The sequence below is a fragment of the Physeter macrocephalus genome, chromosome 18 (genome assembly GCF_002837175.3).
Source record: "Physeter macrocephalus isolate SW-GA chromosome 18, ASM283717v5, whole genome shotgun sequence".
NCBI classification, from domain to species: Eukaryota; Metazoa; Chordata; class Mammalia; order Artiodactyla; family Physeteridae; genus Physeter; species Physeter macrocephalus.
In genome coordinates, this window is record NC_041231.1 from 58,428,632 (window position 1) to 58,449,465 (window position 20,834).

At 37.6% G+C, this 20,834-nt stretch overlaps 1 protein-coding gene across 6 annotated transcripts in view; it reads right to left on the reverse strand.

Annotated features, from left to right (window-relative positions):
- Window positions 1-20,834, reverse strand: part of RBMS3 (RNA binding motif single stranded interacting protein 3) — a 752,917-nt gene that overhangs the window by 134,863 nt on the left and 597,220 nt on the right. For all 6 annotated transcript variants that reach the window (XM_055079737.1, XM_055079741.1, XM_055079739.1 and 3 more), the window contains exon 7: window positions 3,790-3,896. In XM_055079737.1, the coding sequence (XP_054935712.1) occupies window positions 3,790-3,896 (107 nt within the window). The remainder of the gene's footprint in view (window positions 1-3,789; window positions 3,897-20,834) is intronic.

Consider the following 20,834-nt stretch of genomic DNA (forward strand, 5'->3'; position numbering starts at 1 on the left):
CCAGAGGGAAGCCCCCATACCCCAAAAAAAAGAAAAAAAAAAAAAAAAAAAAAAAAGAGTATAGAGGAAAACAAAGACCAAAGAATTTGAGGAAGGCTGCATTAAGAAACAAAATGAAAAAAAAAAAAAAAAAGAAACAAAATGGTGGGCTTCCCTGATGGCGCAGTGGTTGAGAGTCTGCCTGCCGATGCAGGGGACACGGGTTCGTGCCCCGGTTCGGGAAGATCCCACATGCCACGGAGCGGCTGGGCCCATGAGCCATGGCCGCTGAGCCTGTGCGTCTGGAGCCTGTGCTCCGCAACGGGAGAGGCCACAACAGTGAGAGGCCTGTGTACCTCAAAAAAAAAAAAAAAAAAAAAAAAGAAGAAACAAAGAAACAAAATGGTAAGACTGTTAGAGTCCTTGGAAAGAGAGGGTTCACAGCCCCAATCCCTGGCCCTTCTGCTCATGCTTTTGGTGTCACTTGAGAGATTAGTTAATAACTTTAAAATATTCTAGTAGCCTTCACTTATGCAAAAATATGTCAGCCAGCATATACTTATATTTCAAACCCTGGCTAATTTACACTAATTTATGTGTATAACGTGTTCAGTAATAGCATTTCACCAGACTATGCTAGAAGAACTGTTATCAAAATGCCACCCAGAATAAAACAGCTTTACATAATAAATTAAAATTTTAATCAGCCTATCAATTTTCATGTTTAAGGTACTTCAAAGTTGCTTGCAAGCCACTGGTTTTGTATCTGAAGCACTGCCTCAGAAATCTTTTTCACACTATCATTTTTCACCTGACTCAAGAGAGAGGACAAGTAAACATTAGCCTCATTCTGGGCTATGATCTCAGGTTGTGAAGCAGCAGAATCTAGATTACCATTTTTTATTTTATCTAAGGCAACGATGATTGAAAGGTTTACCATTATTTTACATAACAAAACAAATAAGCAAAAACAAAACAGCCCAAAGGATCTCCTTATAAAGCTGGAATGCCAAAGGGCTACAAGGTGAATAAAACACAAAACCAGGGCTTCCTTGGTGGTGCAGTGGTTGAGAATCTGCCTGCCAATGCAGGGGACACGGGTTCGAGCCCTGGTCTGGGAAGATCCCACATGCCACGGAGCAACTGGGCCTGTGAGCCACAACTACTGAGCCTGCGCATCTGGAGCTTGTGCTCCGCAGCAAGAGAGGCCACGATGGTGAGAGGCCCGCGCACCGCGATGAAGAGTGGCCCCCCGCTCGCCGCAACTAGAGAAAGCCCACGCACAGAAACGAAGACCCAACACAGCCAAAAATAAATAAATAATTAATTAATTAAAAACAAAACAAAACAAAACACAAAACCACCCACCAGAAATGGACTTCAAGGGAAGATGCATGTCTCAATCTGGGTGAGGGAAGGAAGCAAAAAGTTCTCTCTAAGAATCTGACCCACAGTCCTTGCTTTGGTTAGAGTTTCAATTGATAAGATCTATGCGGTCAAAGACCTAAAGCAGAGAATGTAGATAGTACCCCCAGGAGACTTAACAGGAGAAAATACAAACTGTCTTGCCATTGATTATAAGAGGAGAGTAAATTTCAACAGTGTCAAAATGTGGGAAAACAACAACAACAAAAAAGTGTGTCTTAGAAACAATGAAATACAGTAACTAGAACTGACTGGTTTATAAGAAATGATTAAATATTGCTTACATAGGATTAATTTGTATGATGTCATAACTTATACACCACACTAATATACATACTTTTATTTAGTCTAGCAAGTACTATGCAAGGGGAAATAGAAGAAAACATATATGTAATAATGGGCAGAGTTACCCAACATTCTTGGTGTGTCTACTTCTAAGACCATAATCACATAATCACAGAGTAAAAATTAACATGCTCATCTCAAAACCAAGATATCTGATAAGTGTATTTTCAGTTCATGCCATTTCTTTCTCTGATTTCTTTCCTCTGAAATGTATCTGCATACTTGGAATATGTTTTTATTGGTCACAGATAAATTTATGATGGTCCCTTGATTTTCCTATTCAACAAGAAAACCTATAGCTCTTAAAAAGCAACTTTTGAAAACAAAGATTAAGAATAAACTTTAAAACCTACATTTAAATTACAAGGTGCCTGGGTCCTAAATTTGACTCCACAATGCTTCCATGGCAATAGTACACTTGGTCTTTATCATGCTCTAAACCCAGAGCCCTGGATTCTGTATACAGTAGCAGGGTGGCCACTCTAAGTTTACATTTCTTTTATGTTTATTGGTTTGGTTGCTAAGAAATGTAGACTCAAGTGAGGTGTCTTGCTGCAATTGGTATCTATTCAGTGAATGTAATAATATAGGAACTGAAATTTCAGTCATCATTGCTAAGTTACCTAGTTAAATATTGAGGCTTTGGGGTTCTGGTCTGTGATCCAGAAATCTCTAATCAGCGGGCATTTGACTCAAGTAAATTGTGTAAGATCATATGAGTCTTTCTAGACCATGGATGACTGGCATGGGACCAGTGTGAAAATGAGTGCTATCACAAATCACCTTTCTTCTGGGGGCAGTGGGCTACCTGCGGATCACAAACTGCCCACTAAAAACACACGGTCACATCCTGCCCTCTTCTGTTCTGACTGCTTTTCTAAAATTGAAATATTGAAACTCTTGGTTTTTTTTAATTAGCTTCAAGTGTTCAGTGGTGATTCTCTTTTTCCTTAAGGTAATGAGTTATAGATTATATAGTACTTAAACACAGCTATCCACTTTACAAGGGGTTTTGAAATCTGCATGGAAATACTCAAAACAGACTACAGTCTTAGAAACTGAAAAATGGCTAAAGGTTTTGCTGAGAAAAAAATCCCACCCTCTTTTCTTTCCTTACAACTGTAATCTCAGTGTTGAAAGTATAAAATGCTGCATCAAGTAGGATGCCTCTTAAATGATAAATGGATGAAGTAGATGCTTTGAATAGAAATACTAAATAAAGCTCTTCTGTTGAAATGATGGCCTTGGTACAAAATGGCATTTATTCAAGGCATTCAAACAACTCCATTCTATTTCACAAAGAATAAAAAGACCTCTTGGAAGCCCAGACACCTTTTCCTTGTCTTCTCACAACAAAAATAACCAACAGGAATCCATTCCCAAGTGGCACTTGAGCCATAAGCTTGCTTTTCTAGTGTTTTGTGTTAGGAGAGTAAAGGGATAATTAACTGTTAAATGCTTTTCTCCTTGTTGGGAAAAGCAAAACCTTGTGTGTGTCTGCTTTTCTTTCTCCTTGACCAACAGAAAACGTCATATTTTATATTGATATATACATATATAAGACACATATCAACATGTTTATGAGCACAAGGGCATTTCGTAACTACACATATATGTGCAAGTGGAACATCTCAACAGTAGAATGAAATAAATCTAAATTTTTGTTTGCTTTTTTCAAACACAAACATTTAACTCTCACTATTGTTTTCACTGAAAATATTTTCTTAAGTAATCATACCCTCATTTTATAACTATGACACAATTATGGATCAATTCTTTGTGGCTAAGCCTCTCAGTGAGTATTATAGGGTTCAAGTTTGGTTAAAGACAGAAGACTTACTGTAGTGCAGAACTGAGGTCAATGTGGAAGTCCTATACTCCTGAACTAATTTTATTCTGATTAAATCAATATAGGCCTGCTCATCTGACATCTGTTTTTCTACAGGACCTGATTCTCTCACAGCCCCGTGTGTCTGTCTTGCCACCCTCCTGAGGGATGTCTGCGGCCACATTTCTGAGCACAGGTCAGTCAGGACTCACCTCTCCTTCCCTGGGCCAAGGCCTTCCATTCTGGGTGTATTTACTTTGATTCTGTCGCTTCTTTTGTCCTCCATCAGCGAATTTGCACAGTAAAGGCTCACTAGGGGCTGGGAAGATAAGAAACCAATTTTACATTAGCAAATCCCCTTTAAAAATAAGTGATTATGTGAGTCACAGTAGTGCTTTGTAATGCATATCTTTTGAAGTCCTCTTGCTTTGGGAGAGACATTTGGCCCCCTTTTAGTTTCAACTCTGTTGGTGGCTGTTCTAACTAACTGGGCTTCAAAAAAGTACTGGCAGACCATGAAAGAATATAACAAATATTGTTGAAAAAATAATCAGTTGAAGCAGAATGTGAACTTGCCTTAGAAGTAAAGAGACAAGAATCAACCCCTTCCGATTATGTTGGTGTTAAAAACAAGACAACAAGCCCTAAATGGAGTCACTTATGCTAAGCCCCATGTCACCAAACAGAGACTTATAGTTTCAGCCTCTCTGAGAAATGGAATCTGAAACCAGTCCATCAGGAATCCCTTGGTCAGCACTAGAGAGGTAACCTGCCTGACAGGCCCCTGCATCCCCTAAAGGAAAGGGACCTTGTCACAACCAATCCACTTTTTGCTAGTATGCCTTTCTTGTCCCACTCTTTTCTGCCTATAAAAGTCTTTTATTTTGTACAGCTCCTGGGAGCTCCATTCTCTCTGCTGGCTGGGATGCTGCCCAATTCATGATCTCGCACATGTGGTCCTAATTCTTTACCCTTCCCTGTATCATTGTCTTTTGCCATGAATGACTGCTGACTGAGGGGCTCAGTTTTTCTGAGTGCCTGCCATGTATATAGGAAGTATACATGTTTATTAAACCCCTGTTTGTTTTTCTCTTGTTAATCTGTTATTTATTACAGGGGGTGTCTCAGTCAAGACCTAGAAGAGTAGAGAGGAAATTATTTTTCCTCTCCTACTATACATATGTGTATGTGTGTATATGTGTATACATACATTTAAAAGTCTTCTTTTGGTGAAACCTTGGAAGCTACAGAACTGGGGAGCAGGAAAAGAAAAGACTGAATGAACGATTAACCTTAAGATTTCTTTTACCCACTAGCATAAAAAATTGTGCAGAAGCATCCTTGAAACAAATATTACCAGATAACAATAGTCTAGCTTGCCAAGGATCAAATATAGATAGACTAGGAGATTCTGGATTTTAAACCTATCTTGAAGTTTACCAATATTGAACAGAGAACTTTCAAAAAATTATTTTTAACACTAGGGGAAATTGAAAAAGTCATGGGGTGAGACCTTCTCAGCTTTCAACTGAGATATCTTTGCAAATTGTGTTCTACAGTATCTTAGAGGCTTCAAATGTTAGCCACCCTGATATTCAAGGATCTTCATAAACTGTTAGGCTATGGATGTTGACAATGACCTATTTGTATTTATTGACATTGCTAAGTTGAAACATCTCCTGTTACTTTCTTAATTTGAAGATGATTATGATGGGAAAGAAGATAGGGCCACAATGTTTCGCTAAATGAATTAAAAAAATAAAACCCCAGAAACAAATGTTCCAATGTGTCATTAGAATAAGGTGGAATATCCATAATATTACCCTAGAATTGCAGGCATTTCATTCTGATTGTTAGTTTCCCAAGGGACTATTTTATTCAGAGTGGAAGAGAAAACATTAGTAAATTATATTAATTAGATTTATATAAACTTCTAGTCCTCATATAATTTCTAAACACCCGAAAGATAAAATCTCAACTCCTCAATTAGAAGATAAGAACTTGTGCCCTTAATCTTACCTTTCATCAGTCTCCTCCTCTTCCCCAGTGGTTTACAGTCCCCTCACCTCTAAATGCCTTTCCTCCTGCCTGAAATTTCCTTTTGCATCTCCCTCCTACCCCGCCCCCTGGACCCATACCCTCCATCTGGCAAACTACTGATCAACCTTCAGAATGTAGCTCAAACGTCACATTCTTCTGGAAGCTGTCTCTTACTACCCCATGTCCCTTAAGAGTGAAATTCCCTAATGCTTACTTGGCAGATTGTTTTCACAGGTTCAATGATGTTTTGAAACCGAGAAGGACCCTGTGGGGCCCTCCTGGGTACAAATCCTTTCCGTGTCCCCCATTTCTTCTTTGTAGGAAATAGGCTTCATTCAGCCTCCTTGACCTTCCCTGAGTTCCAAAGGGTAGGTTCAAAGAGTTGCTAATCAGGGAGAGGAGAGAATGCAGAAACAAAGGAGGAGCAGGCAAGAACCACTAGTGCAGCTGCCCTGGGGCAGGGTCCTGGTTCCTCCTCAAGGGATATACAGAACAATGTATCTCGGAGTTCTTCTGCAGGAACTAAGGTGCCCACCCAGGTGGAGGATGATAATTTCAGGCCAAGTACAAAATTCCTGGATACCACCCTGCTACCTCACCACCAACCAATCAGAAGAAGGTCTATACACAGCGGAAGATAACAAAGACTCTGACCCCCTCCCCAAATGATTCTTCCTTTAAAAACTTTCATGGTTGAGCAGAAACTTGGGAGTTGGTTCTTGGACACGAGTCCCCAGGTTACTGGTCTCCTGAATAAAGCAATCTTTTCTTTTCAACCAACACTTGTCTCTTGAGTATTGGCTTTTGAATGGTGAACAGCGGAAGCTGATTTTGGTAACAGTTTCTGTTTCTGTTAAGCCTTCTAACAGTAGTAAGTAATTTCCAGGCTTGAAGGTGGAAAGTGATTATAGCAGAGTTCTGGGTGAAGTTTGTGTGTGTGTGTGAAAATTGTTAACAGCATTTTGCACATAGATATACATAATACTTGACAGTGTAGCTATTCAGTGTGGTCCAAGGACCAACAGCAATGGTATCAGCACATGGGAGCCTGTTAGAAATGCAGAGTCGAGAGCCCTTTCCCAGATATACTGAATTAAAATCTGTATTTGCACCAGATCCCAAGGTGATTCCTGTACGCACTGAGGTTTGAGAAGCACTGATGTGATTATGACTGAATCCTTAAGGAAGGAGGAATATACCTTAGATGTTAAACATGAATCCTCTGAATAATGAGACAATTTCAGTAGCACAGAAATATTATATTGTCTACAATTTCCTTATTGCAGTATCATGATGCCAATTGATTTTGTTTAGTCTCTTTTAACAGTAGTTGAAATAGAGGCTAAATGAAGAAAAGGCCTTTGTGGAAGTGAGATGCAGTTATAAGCCACAGATTGTATGTGCTAGAAGACATTATGGTCTCTCATGTAAATGGGGAATATTTAAAATATAATTATAACAATGCATGGCAATAAAGTTGCATGGTAATTATGAAGAAGTAATTACAATTTGCTTGCTTAGTGGAGTATTTCTAGTCTTCCAAACTCTGCATTAAACATAAAACATCGGATGCATAAACTGACAAAATAATCTAATGGTTTACAGGATTTGCTATTTTAAGAAATGAACAGACAACAAGTATTTTGCTTAGCAAAATTAATGTAAAACACTATATATTGATTTTTATTTAAAACTTAACACAACTTGAGTTTTATGATTCACTAAAAATGTTTCTAACATCGTATCTTATAAGTAGATATTGACACACATTTCAGCTAATATGTATTAATAGCAGAATTCCTGCTGTCCCTTAGAGAAGTTGAACATTTTTAATTTTTAGCATTCAGTTTATTTAAATTCTAGTATTTATATTGGATTTGTGGTGATGCTTTTTAAAAAATATCTCTTTATTATCATAACTTACAAGGCCGATGTTTTAAATATTAAATTTTACAATTTCTCACCTCAGATAGCTTATAAATCTTACTTCAGAAAAAAAGAAAGTAGAGTGGGAGGAGCTGGTAGAGAGAGTAAGCGAATGACAACAGAAGCAGTTTATTGGGGGCGAGCTTAAAAAAATCTTTGTGTGAGAGTAGAGGGATGAGATGAAAACAAATTTTTAAAAATTTCAAGAACTAAGATAAAATATGATAAAATTTTAATCTAGAAACTATCTTTTTTTTCAGGTATGGATATGAATTAGTTTTTAATTAAACCATCCCTGTGATATTCAGGGTGACTTGTACATTAAAAAGCTGTTCATACGAATGAATTCAAAAACTATACTAATCAAAGGATGTTAAACTTAGAAACATTTTTAACACATTCATTCATTATAAAAAGAAAACTGAAAGCTATTCAGTATACGTATATGTTTCACTACCCTGGACTCTGTACCTGAAAAAGCGGTCAGTCTAGAGGGAAAAAGACAAGTAAGAGGAATACTCTAATGGATGGCAATGGCTGTCATAATAGAAATATGGATCGGTATTTGGGGAACAGAGAATGGATGTCTGCCTCTAGCATGATAGCCACAGAACATCCTCTAGCTTAGAAATCACGTCCAATACCACAGAGTTTGGAAACGTCACAGTTCACATGCATGGTTCTCTCCAGGCCAAGTGCCAGACCATGACCTGAGTACAGGAAGGACTGATACCAAGTCTGGCTAAAAGCAGGCTTCTATCAAATGTTTGCTAAATGAAAATATTCATAAATGAGATGGATACAATGATAGGATGTAGTTGAAACACTTTTAGAATTCCAGATGAAAACTGCCAGCACTAGAACTGAGAACAAAGAACAAAGAGCCTGGCTCCGCCCCCATAGCCCTAGGTCCTTAGCCACTGCTGTCACCAACAGGGCACCGTCAGGGGAATTTGGAATGAAAAACAGGATGCGGCACTCTGTGCTTTGCACAAACAGGCCCCTTAGACAGTTAGATGTAGAGGTCAGGGAGAATTTTAATGAGCCCCGATTCTTGCTTCTTCCCATTGATAGAAAAGCACTAAAATCATTCACTTAAGATATTTGTTCTTTGTGACTAGCAGTAATTTTTTATCAAGGTGTATGCTTGACGGCACATATTCCCAGGCAAAAAATCATATGTAAGGTAGTTTCTCCACTACCTTTTTGGAATAATTCCCTCAGAGCTTCTGAGAGGCTGTCTCCCAGGCCACAGTCCTCAGTAAGGTCCCTGAATAAAACTTTAATGACTCTTATGTTGTGTGTTTTTCTTTAAGGTGACACAACAATGTATTTGGACTTTCAGCCCTTACTATAATTCTCCATAGTCCTTAAGCTTCCTTCTTTCTGTCTTCTACCTGATCAGGATCCCTAATTCCTTCATAGGCAGACAGAAGTAGCCTGTACTGATATGGGATAAATAACAGTGATGTACAAGTTATGGATATAAGTCTGGTTCTAACTCCATGTTAGAACCCATGTCCTTATTTTTTTAATACTACCTTTAAAATACTTGCAGTTAGATGCAGAAAACAAACTTATGGTTACCAAGGGGGGAAGGGGGGACAGGGATAAATTGAGAGATTGGGATTGACATAAACACACTACTATATATAAAATAGACAACTAATAAGGACCTACTGTATAGTACAGGGAACTCTACTCAATACTCTGTAATGACCTGTATGGGAAAAGAATCTTAAAAAAAGTGTATATATGTATATGTTTAACTGATTCACTTTGCTATATAGCAGAAACTAATACAACATTGTAAATCAACTATACTCCAATAAAAATTAATTTAAAAAAATAAAGTGCTTTGCAGTAGAAAAATAAAATAAAATAAAATACTTGCTGTTATATCCAGGAAAGTTTGCAGATGAATTCCTCTGATTTGTATGCAAATGATTTGCTATTTTCTCTCCCACATATGCTTTATAATGATAAAGTTCATATGCATATATGTACGTGTATATCTATAGCTACATATCTTCCTAGATGTAGAAACAGCAAGTCCCAAATCTAGACCACAACTGACATGACAAACATTACTTGAAGGTTACAACACTGAATTATTATATTTTGGAGTTAGAAAGCCTTTTGCATATGGCAAAGTGGGCTATTTGTTTCCATTTCCTTTCAACTTCTATAGCCTGTTTACCATTTAACTATGTTTTGTATACTAAACGATGTATAGTTAGCTGGACAGTTCTTAGTTGTACTAAACTTCTATCCTGGAAGGCCTATAGTCCCTGTCTGTCGTTTGATCTTAAAATGCATTTAATTTAAACTTTTTATTTTGTCACTAAGGAAAATAAAAGTTCGATGAATTGCCAGCTAAATCGTGGTAGCTGATAGAAACATCATACCCAGAGCTGTATATTCTGTATTTCTAATCAAACACTCTCTCCAATTGCTTACCTTCCACCTTCCCCATCAGAGGTGAAAAGAAATGAGTTTTGGACAGTTCCTGTGCTCGAGCCATAACTTTGGGATGGAGCAAAAAGACTGAATATTCACTAAGATATGATTACTGTGGTTCTCTGAGCACAGGTTAGAATTAGAAGTGAAAACCAAGCATTCAATGAGATCTGCTAAGATGACTTGTACTGCCATTCTCATAACAGTTTATTTTAACAGAATAAACAAATTACATGGGTAATATATATATTTTTTTCACATTTTATTTTATTTTAAAACATCTTTATTGGAGTATAATTGCTTTACAATGGTGTGTTAGTTTCTGCTTTATAACAAAGTGAATCAGTTATACATATACATATGTTCCCATATCTCTTCCCTCTTGCGACTCCCTCCCTCCCACCCCTCTAGGTGGTCACAAAGCACCGAGCTGATCTCCCTGTGCTATGCAGCTACTTCCCACTAGCTATCTATTTTACGTTTGGTAGTGTACATATGTCCATGCCACTCTCTCACTTTGTCCCAGTTTACCCTTCCCCATCCCCATATCCTCAAGTCCATTCTCAAGTAGGTCTGTGTCTTTATTCCTGTCTTGCCCCTAGGTTCTTCATGACCTTTTTTTTTTTTTCTTAGATTCCATATATGTGTGTTAGCATACAGTATTTGTTTTTCTCTTTCTGACTTACCATGGGTAATATTTACAAATGTCAAACACGTGTACTCCTATCATTTAGGCCAAAGAAATGTAAAATGGTGGAAACAAATAAAAAGTTAATGACACTTAAAGAAAGTGTAACTTGCATGTACACTCCCAATTTTATCTTTCTGAAATGAATTAGTGCTTATATTTAGTTGCAAATAAAATTCTTTACTATGGGAAGCAGGCTGACAGAAAAAGAAAATTCTCCAGAGTGGCAACAAAAGCAGAACAGCTGTTTCTCTAGAAAAAAAGAGAGAAAAAACATAGTATGTTTTTTTTTTGATAAATCGTATTATGGCTAAGTAATTATCTCAAGCTCACCTCTCTGTTTCAAGTATTAAAACAAACAGACTGGTGGTTGCCAAGAGGGAGGGCGTTGGAGGAGGGATGGAGTGGCAGGTTGGGGTTAGCAGATGTAAGCTTTTATATATAGAATGGATAAACAACCAGGTCCTCCTGTATAGTACAGTGAACTATATTCAATATCCTATGATAAACCATCATGGAAAAGAATATGGACAAAAAACATATATATATATATATATATATATATATATATGCATAACCGAATCACTTTGCTGTAGAGCAGAAATTAACATTGTAAATCAACTGTACTTCAATTAAAAATTTTTTTAAAAATTAAAAAAAAAGGAAACAAGCAAGGTACCATCTTTTTCTTATTTGTAACAATTCTCTGATAATTCTTTTCATATAGAAAAATTTATTCTTAGAAGAAAAACCAAACCTTGTTTAGGGGAATAACATAAGAGAGAAAGTTAATGATTCACGTAGATGAGACACAATGTACATATTGGAGGTACAATTGGTTCCTTCTAACTGAAACCTCATCTGTGCTGAGTGAAGACACTAAGAAAGTGCAAAGCACAGGTACTTCCAAGAAGCACCAACTGACTAATCTACAACTGGCTGACTTACTTGTCCAGCAACAGACTGGGGAAGCTTGTATAGTCGGAAGGCAAAACATCAAAGGAAAATGTTTCTAAGATAAAGAGTCTTTAAAACAAGGAGAATCTTATTTACTGACCAAGATGGACCATATCTGGTCTTGTCTTCCTCCTCCCCTGCCTCATATTTCCGTGGTGCTGTACTTGCCTCTGACAGACCTCTTTGCATACTATATGTAATCTTTATAGATTACTACACACTCTATGTAACTGGCACTTTTTATTAGAAAGAGGCACAAAGAAGAAAAAAATACACGGCAATAATCTTATAGTACAGATATCCCTTTGATATTAAAAATCAATAAACACATAAACAAAAGAAGGACATTCTTGGTAGTAAACTTAAATTATACAAAGGTTAAAAACAAAGGGTATAAGACCCCGTCTCAACTTCCCCCAATTTCTTATAATTCCTTCCAGGAAAATGCATAAATATATACCTACTAATCCATCTTCCAGTTATCTGGTTCTTTTTTTTTTCAATTCCAAAGGGGACACTCAGAATGTGGGTTTTATTGTTTGTTTAATTATATATGAAGAGTCAGCACATATCATCCTTTTGAAATGCTGCTCAGTATTGTAGCATAATTATCATGTACCATAATTTATCAATGTCCATCAATAGGGGACCAGCTAAATCTCATTAAATTTCCATAATGCATGTCCATGTTCTTCTCCACTATTAGGAGAATCTGATTTGATTGGAGTCGGGAGCTGGGTCATATTCACCTTTGCCCAGCATCCACCCCAGTGGCCTAGCAAATTGTCTGAGAGAAGCACACAATTCATTATCTGCTGATCAAATTATTAAATGAATGCAGATAGATAGACAAGGAAACTTCTTAAGATTCCTTACATTAATGAAATTCTAAAGGATTTAAGAGTGAGAGCACAACCTTTTCCTCTTTTAAGAGAGAATAGAGTCCCATAATTTCCATATTTAAATATAACTAGCCAGCCTGCTTGAAAAATCAAAAAACAAGAGAGAATTTCAAGTCCTAGTCCCAGGTATAGCTCTAATTTCACATGGAGCTCATGTTACCTGCCCTAAAAACAAATGGAGGGGGAACCAGAGTGAGGAATCTTATAATGAAAAACATTAGGATTTCTCCCAATATCCACTTACAATCCTCTCCCAAGGAAGCAAACACATACGCACCCCCAAAATGAACCCAAACCCAGGTCAAGAAAACATAGGTCAATTTCCTGTATGCTGTTTCTAAGCATATATTACCTGGGCTAGAGACTGAAAGAATTCCCAAAATGCAGTGAACTGAGTTAGTAGAAATAAATATGTTCCAGTTTCAAAGGGAAAGCAGTATATAACTGGGTAGGTATCTGTTTACAGGGCTCCAGGCATCAGCTGGGAGAAGAACGTCCCTTCTGTGGATGAAGGATTTATGGGGGCAATGGCTTGGGACCGAGCTTTTTCTAACTCAAGATTCAAGGAACTAAAATTGTGACAATTTGAAGAGTGCTTTCATGGAGCCTGAATCACTTACTAATCAATACTAAGTAAATTTAACCGAGACACTAGAAACTGCGTTCTTCAAAGATGTGTTAAAGACCATATGTGCCGTAACTGTCTATAGATAAATCTATCTAAGGAGTCATACAAGGAATCAGTCCTCGCTATGGAGGAGTTGAGTGTAAAAACAACGCATACGAATGGCTCTAAAATAGAATATCCATTTGTTCTTGCTACAGAAGCAAAAGGATAAAAGAGTTTAGGGCTAGACTACCCCAGAGGAAGATTGAGTAACTATCCGAAATTCATTTTTCTTAGATAGGTATCAATTCTTCCATTGGGACTAGACATTAAAGGTATTTTATATGGATTTCTATTGCCTATAGATCTTCCTATAATGCAAACTTTTTCATGTTAATCTTCCATATGTCCACCTATAGGATAAAGTCCAAACTCCTTAGCACAAAATGCTATCCAAAATCATGACCTAAATATACACATCTCTATTTCCACTTACAGGACTACTCAGAAAGGGCTGAGACCTTTCACACCTTCCTAGATTTGCTTATACTGATCCTTCCGTCCTGACTGGCTTCCCATTTTTCCCACTTAATAATTTTCATAGAATCTTTCCTGACCCTTTATCCACGTCCCCCGCCCCAAGTTCCCATAGAGAGACCTTACCATTAATTAATGTTTTATACATTCATTCAATTAATTCATCCAACCTTTCCTGAAATACTTTCAAAATTAATTTGAAACATAAGTGCTATCTACCAGGTATTGTGCTATCCATGAAAGATTTAAACAGGGAATAAAATGGACACATTTATTCCCACACAGTTCTAGCCCTTAAAGAATTTTCTTTCTGATAGCAAAATAGACATTAAACAAGTGATAAAAAAATCGCAAGTCGATTCCAATCTCTTCCTGTGTGCATCTACCATATAGACATCTAATTTGGCATGTGCAAAACACTGCTGCTCAGTCAGGTTTACATGTCTTTCTCTACCAAATCAAAAACCTCTTGAGGGTAGGCTCCCTGCATTATTCATCTTTGTTTTCCCCAAGCATAATGTAGCTTCTGGAACACAGTCGATTACACACACACACACACACACACACACACAATTTTAGTAAGCACGCCTATTTTTCATTTTTAGGGCAGAAGACACCCAGAAAACTGTCCCATGGCTTGACAACAGAAAGCACGGAGGATCATTCCTTCTTCATCCACTCAGCTGAATAAGCCAAGACTGTTCTTCAGTCCGGTTGGGTAGTGGATATATCTGTCAAGTTTTTAAAATATTTTTGCCTGAAGAGAGTCTTTAAATTTCTTAATAATACATTTGGTGTTTAATAAGTCTGCAAGGAAGGCTTTTTTATTTAAAGTAGGCATGGAAACCTTTTCCTGGTTTCCTAAAGATTATTGCAAATTTGGCTACTGTAAGCAACTGTGGTTTGATAATACGTTCTTTTTTAACTTAAAAATAATCATAATCAAAGAAGTAAACACTTTGTATCGAACACAGCATGTATTTCCTGGACATGGTGATTAGATATAAAACCTATAGCAGCAGTCACCAACCAGGGACATATAAAAGCTTTCCTGAAAGGAAAAAGCCATTGACACAGTTCTCACAAACTGAGGATAGTTGAAGGTATGATGTGTACGGTCATTTTGCTGATCATGAATTTTATTTTCACATATCAGTTTTACCATTTATTCATTATAAAACCTTGGACGAGCTGCTTACGATTTCTGGAACTTACTTTTAACTTGTGGCTGCTCCCTGACTCATGGGATCACATGACTTTACATTCAGCACTTAACCCTAAATTTGGTATATAGTACCACAGAGTAAATATTAGTTGAACGAATGAAAGATTGGGAGTAAATGTGTGACAATTACATAAGACAGGCAGAGAAATAGCTTTTTATGAACCATGAAGCATACAAATGTTGGGTGTTATTAATATCTTGGGGCACACGTAAAAAATATGACTTTTAGAGCCATTTCCCTGGAGCCATTTCTCTCTTTTATTCCCACCATAGATAATATTGTCAATTGAAAACAGACCCCAAACTGCAGGCATCACAGTGATGAATTTCAAGTGATGAGTTCAAAGGTTCTGTTTTAGGCTCTAAAACTGAAAGTGGTAAAAAAAAAAAAAAAGAGAGCTTTCTTTTTATATGGATTATGATCTGTTTTACCAGGGTCAACTTTGGGAAAAGACCTCAATATGCTGAAGTACTATAAAACACTTTGCTTTGTTTCAGTCTTATAGATACAGCCCATGAGAGACCTTGTCCAACTTGCCAAATAATATCAATATAAAGGACAAAGTACTACTATTCTTTACTTTTTCCATTTTGGATGCTCTTAAAAAAAGTTAGCTAATGTCAAGCCAACATCTGTCTTCTTCTCTCTATGGGAATGAAATGAAACACACCTCTTACTAGGTCTGGTGAACTGCTCGTGTCTTGGTTTGGGCATCTCACCTTGCGATCTTACTTGGCTAATACCCTGAGGCCTTCCGAGGAGTAGAGAGGAGTTCTTCTGAAGGGGGTCATATCTAGAATCAATCATGTGGTTGTTCATGTGGGAAGATGGTTCTAAGCAGAATGTCTGTATCTAAAAGCAATCCCCTGGTTCCTCATATGGGAAGCTGGTTCTGAGAAGACTGGTTTTAGATGGTCTGGAGGGTGAACCCCTTGCTTTTTGCCAAAATACAATGAGAACAGAAATATCAGAATATTCTCCTGTTGGCAGATATAAAAATGAAAAGAAAGTAAATTGCAATTTAAGATTTGATCAGAACAGTAGGTTCTAAAGAACAGATGAGCTTCTGTAAGATGAATTATATAGTTAACAATTTTGAAATGAAGCTTCTTATGTCTGATATTGTGCTACATGCTTTAGTGCATCATCACATTTAGTCCTCAAAATGAATCCTGTTTTTGAGATAAAACCATTTTGAGATTAAAAAAACAAAACAAAACAAAACAAAACTAAAGGTCAGTGAGTTTAGGCAAACTGAACAAGTATCACAGCTAATAGATGTCAGAACCGAGATTTAATCTCGTCTTTGATATTCTATCATTCACTCTGCTTCCTGTATCATATTATCCCCTCTTCCTTACTTCTCATCACAATTATCACAATCTTGATTGATTACAGCCTTTTCTCTACAGTAAGGGAAGAACATTCATTCATTCAACAATTATTTATTGAGCACTTACTATGTGCCAGGTATTATTCTAGAACCTACAGAACTAAACTAGTGAACAAAGTCCCTGCTATCACAGACATTATACTGTAGTCAAGAGAGACAGCCACTGAGCAAGCATTTTTATAAATATTACTTCATTTGTGATAAGTACTAAAAAAAAAACAGTCAAGGCAATGTAAGGGGCAGAGAGTGACAGAAAAGGAAGTCCTAGCTTAGATACAGTAATCTGGAAAGATCTAGACAAAGACTTAAATGAAAGAAAGGAGAAAGTTTTGGAGCTATGAGGAAGGACAGTGTTCCAGGAAAAAGGACAGAAGTACAAATGCTCTGAGGGGAGTGCATGCTTGGCTCTTTGGAAGAATGACAACGAAGTGACAGACCCAAGTGGGGAAGAGGAAGGAGATGAGGGAGGAGACCAGAGATCCACCAGGGTTCCAATCTTGACCTCTTCTGAGTCAAAGTAAAAGGGGATTTGCTGTCTCAAGAGGTTAGCAGGGTGATAGTAAAGGAGCTTCAGGGGGGAAGATGCATCTCATGAGATAAGAATCCCATTTCCAGGTCTAGGTGTCCCTAGTTATGTGGAGATACTTCCATTGCCAAACCTGAAGTTTTGGGTTTTAGTTCTTTGTAAAGATAGCAAATCCCACTATGAAATAAATATTTCATATTTAAATGAGAGTATGGAAGAGAGGCTATGGAAGGTCCCTCATTCTTGAATCTTGTCCTTCCTCCATCTGGTTCCCAATTCTTAGGGACGAAGGGGAGCAGGATAGAGATTTCCTTCAGTTAGGTCCAAAGGAGTCCAGAAAGGTAGGAATGATGTAATCTCAAAGGAACCAGAGTTTCAGTGGAAGAGAAGATGGAAGTGGAAGATGAGAAGATAGTTCCCTTTGTGGACATTCATTCTTGTACCTTCACTGAAGGTACAAGAATGCAGACCTGCTTTCTTAGCCAAGAAAGCAGATCAAACACTGTATTTGTGAAAGGTTATGTAACATGAATAAAGCTGGTCTCCTCACGGTCCAGTCTCAGCAGAGAATCAAGTGCAAAGAAAAACAGTTAAGATACATCAGAAAGCGTCAAATCTACCCTACTATCTTTAAAAAAAATAGCAAGAAGATCCCCGTCTCTTTCTTTTCACTTTCTCTGAATATCCCATCTGCCCCAGGACTTCCTCTGTCTTCACAGACTCCTGTCTTTGCACCCTTTTCCCTTATCATCTAGGATCTAATCTTATTTCTTGCTAGTACTTTTCCAAAAGAAAATGTTGCCAGTCTCCTCCTTTCAAATCTATAGCTCTGCCTACCCATTAATCAGAAGAACAAACAACAAACCAAAAAAAAAGATATATAAAGTATTCTTTGGGAAGCAGAGGAGAATAAAGGCTGAAAATACTCAGGCATTCATAATTTTGTTCCCTAGCATAATTGGTATGTTTACTGACTATCCCTCCAGTGTCTGAACTGCTACTTCCTGAAATTAAATGGAATCAAGTATTTTTCTATTAAATAGGTGGGATTCTCTCTAACTTAGCATCCTTATTACAATAGTCACAAAGTGGAAATGCATTATAAATTGCTTTCTGTTTAATTATATGTGTGTGTATATGTGTGTGTGTGTGTGTGTGTGTGTGTGTGTGTGTGTATGCAGGATCTTCGTGTCTGCTGGTTTTGTTTCTTTAATACTATTGGACCTTCCCAACTTCTTTGATAATGGAGCAGATATATATATAAACATCTAAATTTGAAAGAGAATTTTCAGCATTACCTGATTAACAAAAAAGCTATAATGATAAAACAACTCTTTAATTGATCTGCTTTTAAATGTGAAACACACACACACACACACACACACACACACTCAGGCACATTTCATTAGTGGCAGGGGTGGAAGGAATTCTAGGAGTTGTGTGTGTGTGCGTGTGTCCATATATGTGAAAGAGAATATTTTTTAAAAGGAATAGATCGGAATATATTTTTCATCTATTCATGATGTATTATGACAGAAAAGAATATCAGTCTCTAAGAGCCTGCAAATATGCTAACAATCACAAAAATATTTTGTGTGATTTTCTGATCAAATAAAATGATGCCAATTACACTCCAAGGAGTAAATTCCATCACTCACAATGGGAAACTGAAAAGTGTTCTAAAATTGTAGCATTTTTTCCCCTTAATTTCCACTTAGGTTTTAGATTGTCCCCTTACTTTTTTTTTTTTTTTTTTTTTTTTTTGCGGTACGCAGGCCTCTCACTGTTGTGGTCTCTCCCGTTGTGGAACACAGGCTCCGGACGCGCAGGCTCAGCGGCCATGGCTCACGGGCCCAGCCGCTCCGCGGCATGTGGGATCCTCCCGGACCGGGGCACGAACCCGCGTCCCCTGCATCGGCAGGCGGACTCTCAACCACTGCGCCACCAGGGAAGCCCTCCCTTTACATTTTTGAACCTTACGTATCAATGACATAAAACGCCTCAAAGTTTGTCTAAAAAATGCTCAATCATCCCTATAATGCCTGTTATTTATTTATTTATAAATAACTCTCTTTACGAAAATTTTCAAACATACACAGAATACAGAAAATAGTATCCCCGTATTCCATTCCCCCGGTTTCAACATTAATTCATCGTATACCAATACAGCTTTATCTAACATTCCTGCCCTTTTTTTGGCTGATGTACTTTTAGGCAATTCACAGACTATAAGAAGGCTCTTACATGAAAATCCTAGATTATTTTTTAGGTCCTTGGACTTTCCTTGGATTTCCTTGTTGGACAATAGTCGTTCTAGAACCTATAGTTATCCCTGAAGAAAATCTAAAGTACCTCCTAAAAATATGCATAAGCTTCAAGTAAAACAAAAGGCACAAGAGAAACCACCGAGCTGCTATTAAATATGAGTTAAAACAGAGTAAGGTAACACTAGAACACTGCTACATGGCTTAGTTTATGAAATATAGACATATGAAGAAAAGTGACAATGGCATATTGGAGGAAGAGCCTGTGAAGGCATTCCTGGAGTCTGTCTATGTGCTCTGGCTATCTTGCTCTGTAGGACCTCACTCATCTGCCTTTGGAGGGTAGGACTTCTGGGAGCGGCCCTTCTCTCTCTCCTGAAATGGCCATCAGCACTGAGAAACTCTACGTTTGGTTCCTTCACTGCAGACATAGCGAGGCATCAAGGAAAGAGGTGAACAGAGTCGGCTCTGTTCTGTATTGAGAACAGGTGTCCCGACAATCTACACAATATGAGGGGAAAGCCACATCCCAGTTTGTGGATTCACAGTGTTTTATTTAAGATGCAAAACTAGAGTGGTCCAGATTTATCCCCTTTACTGGACTTAATAGAATTACTAATCTGCTTCATGAGAAAAAGAATTTTAAATGAGTCACTGATACTTCACTTTACTGGTTCAAGACTTAATACAGAAAATTACAGATCTTGGACCAGGGAAATTTTCATCTCTGCCCATAATAACAGGCCTTCAGCTGCCAAAGGCAAGGGCTTTGTGCACTGAAATTGGAACTCTGACCCTGAGATACAGTCATAACCAGTAAGCTCAAAGAGAGATTTCAGTACTTGCTGGACTTAACATGGAAACAAACGTGGGTCAGATTATTTATCCACTCAATGTGTATCTTGTACAACAGTATATCTTAGATCGGGGGGGGGGGTGTAGAACCTCCTGTTCAATATAAACTATTTTATTGGACACGATTGAAAAGATAAAAGGCAGGTTTAATTCATCATTCTAAATGGTTCCTACATTTATCTCTCCAAAACAGGCTTTCCCAAGATTGTCAGGTAAGAGCTTCCCTGAAATGACAAATATATTTACCCTATGCTCCTTGTTATCATGTATGTCATACCATAAACCTCTTGTATCTCTCATTTCTTCCTGGATACAACATCAAATGGGCATGGCAGTAGATTACAGAAACCCATGCTTAATTAACTCAACATTTCAGCCTAATACTTTATTTCATTGCATGTGGGATCCTCCCGGACCGGGGCACGAACCCGCGTCCCCTGCATCGGCAGGCGGACTCTCAACCACTGCGCCACCAGGGAAGCCCTCCCTTTACATTTTTGAACCTTACGTATCAATGACATAAAACGCCTCAAAGTTTGTCTAAAAAATGCTCAATCATCCCTATAATGCCTGTTATTTATTTATTTATAAATAACTCTCTTTACGAAAATTTTCAAACATACACAGAATACAGAAAATAGTATCCCCGTATTCCATTCCCCCGGTTTCAACATTAATTCATCGTATACCAATACAGCTTTATCTAACATTCCTGCCCTTTTTTTGGCTGATGTACTTTTAGGCAATTCACAGACTATAAGAAGGCTCTTACATGAAAATCCTAGATTATTTTTTAGGTCCTTGGACTTTCCTTGGATTTCCTTGTTGGACAATAGTCGTTCTAGAACCTATAGTTATCCCTGAAGAAAATCTAAA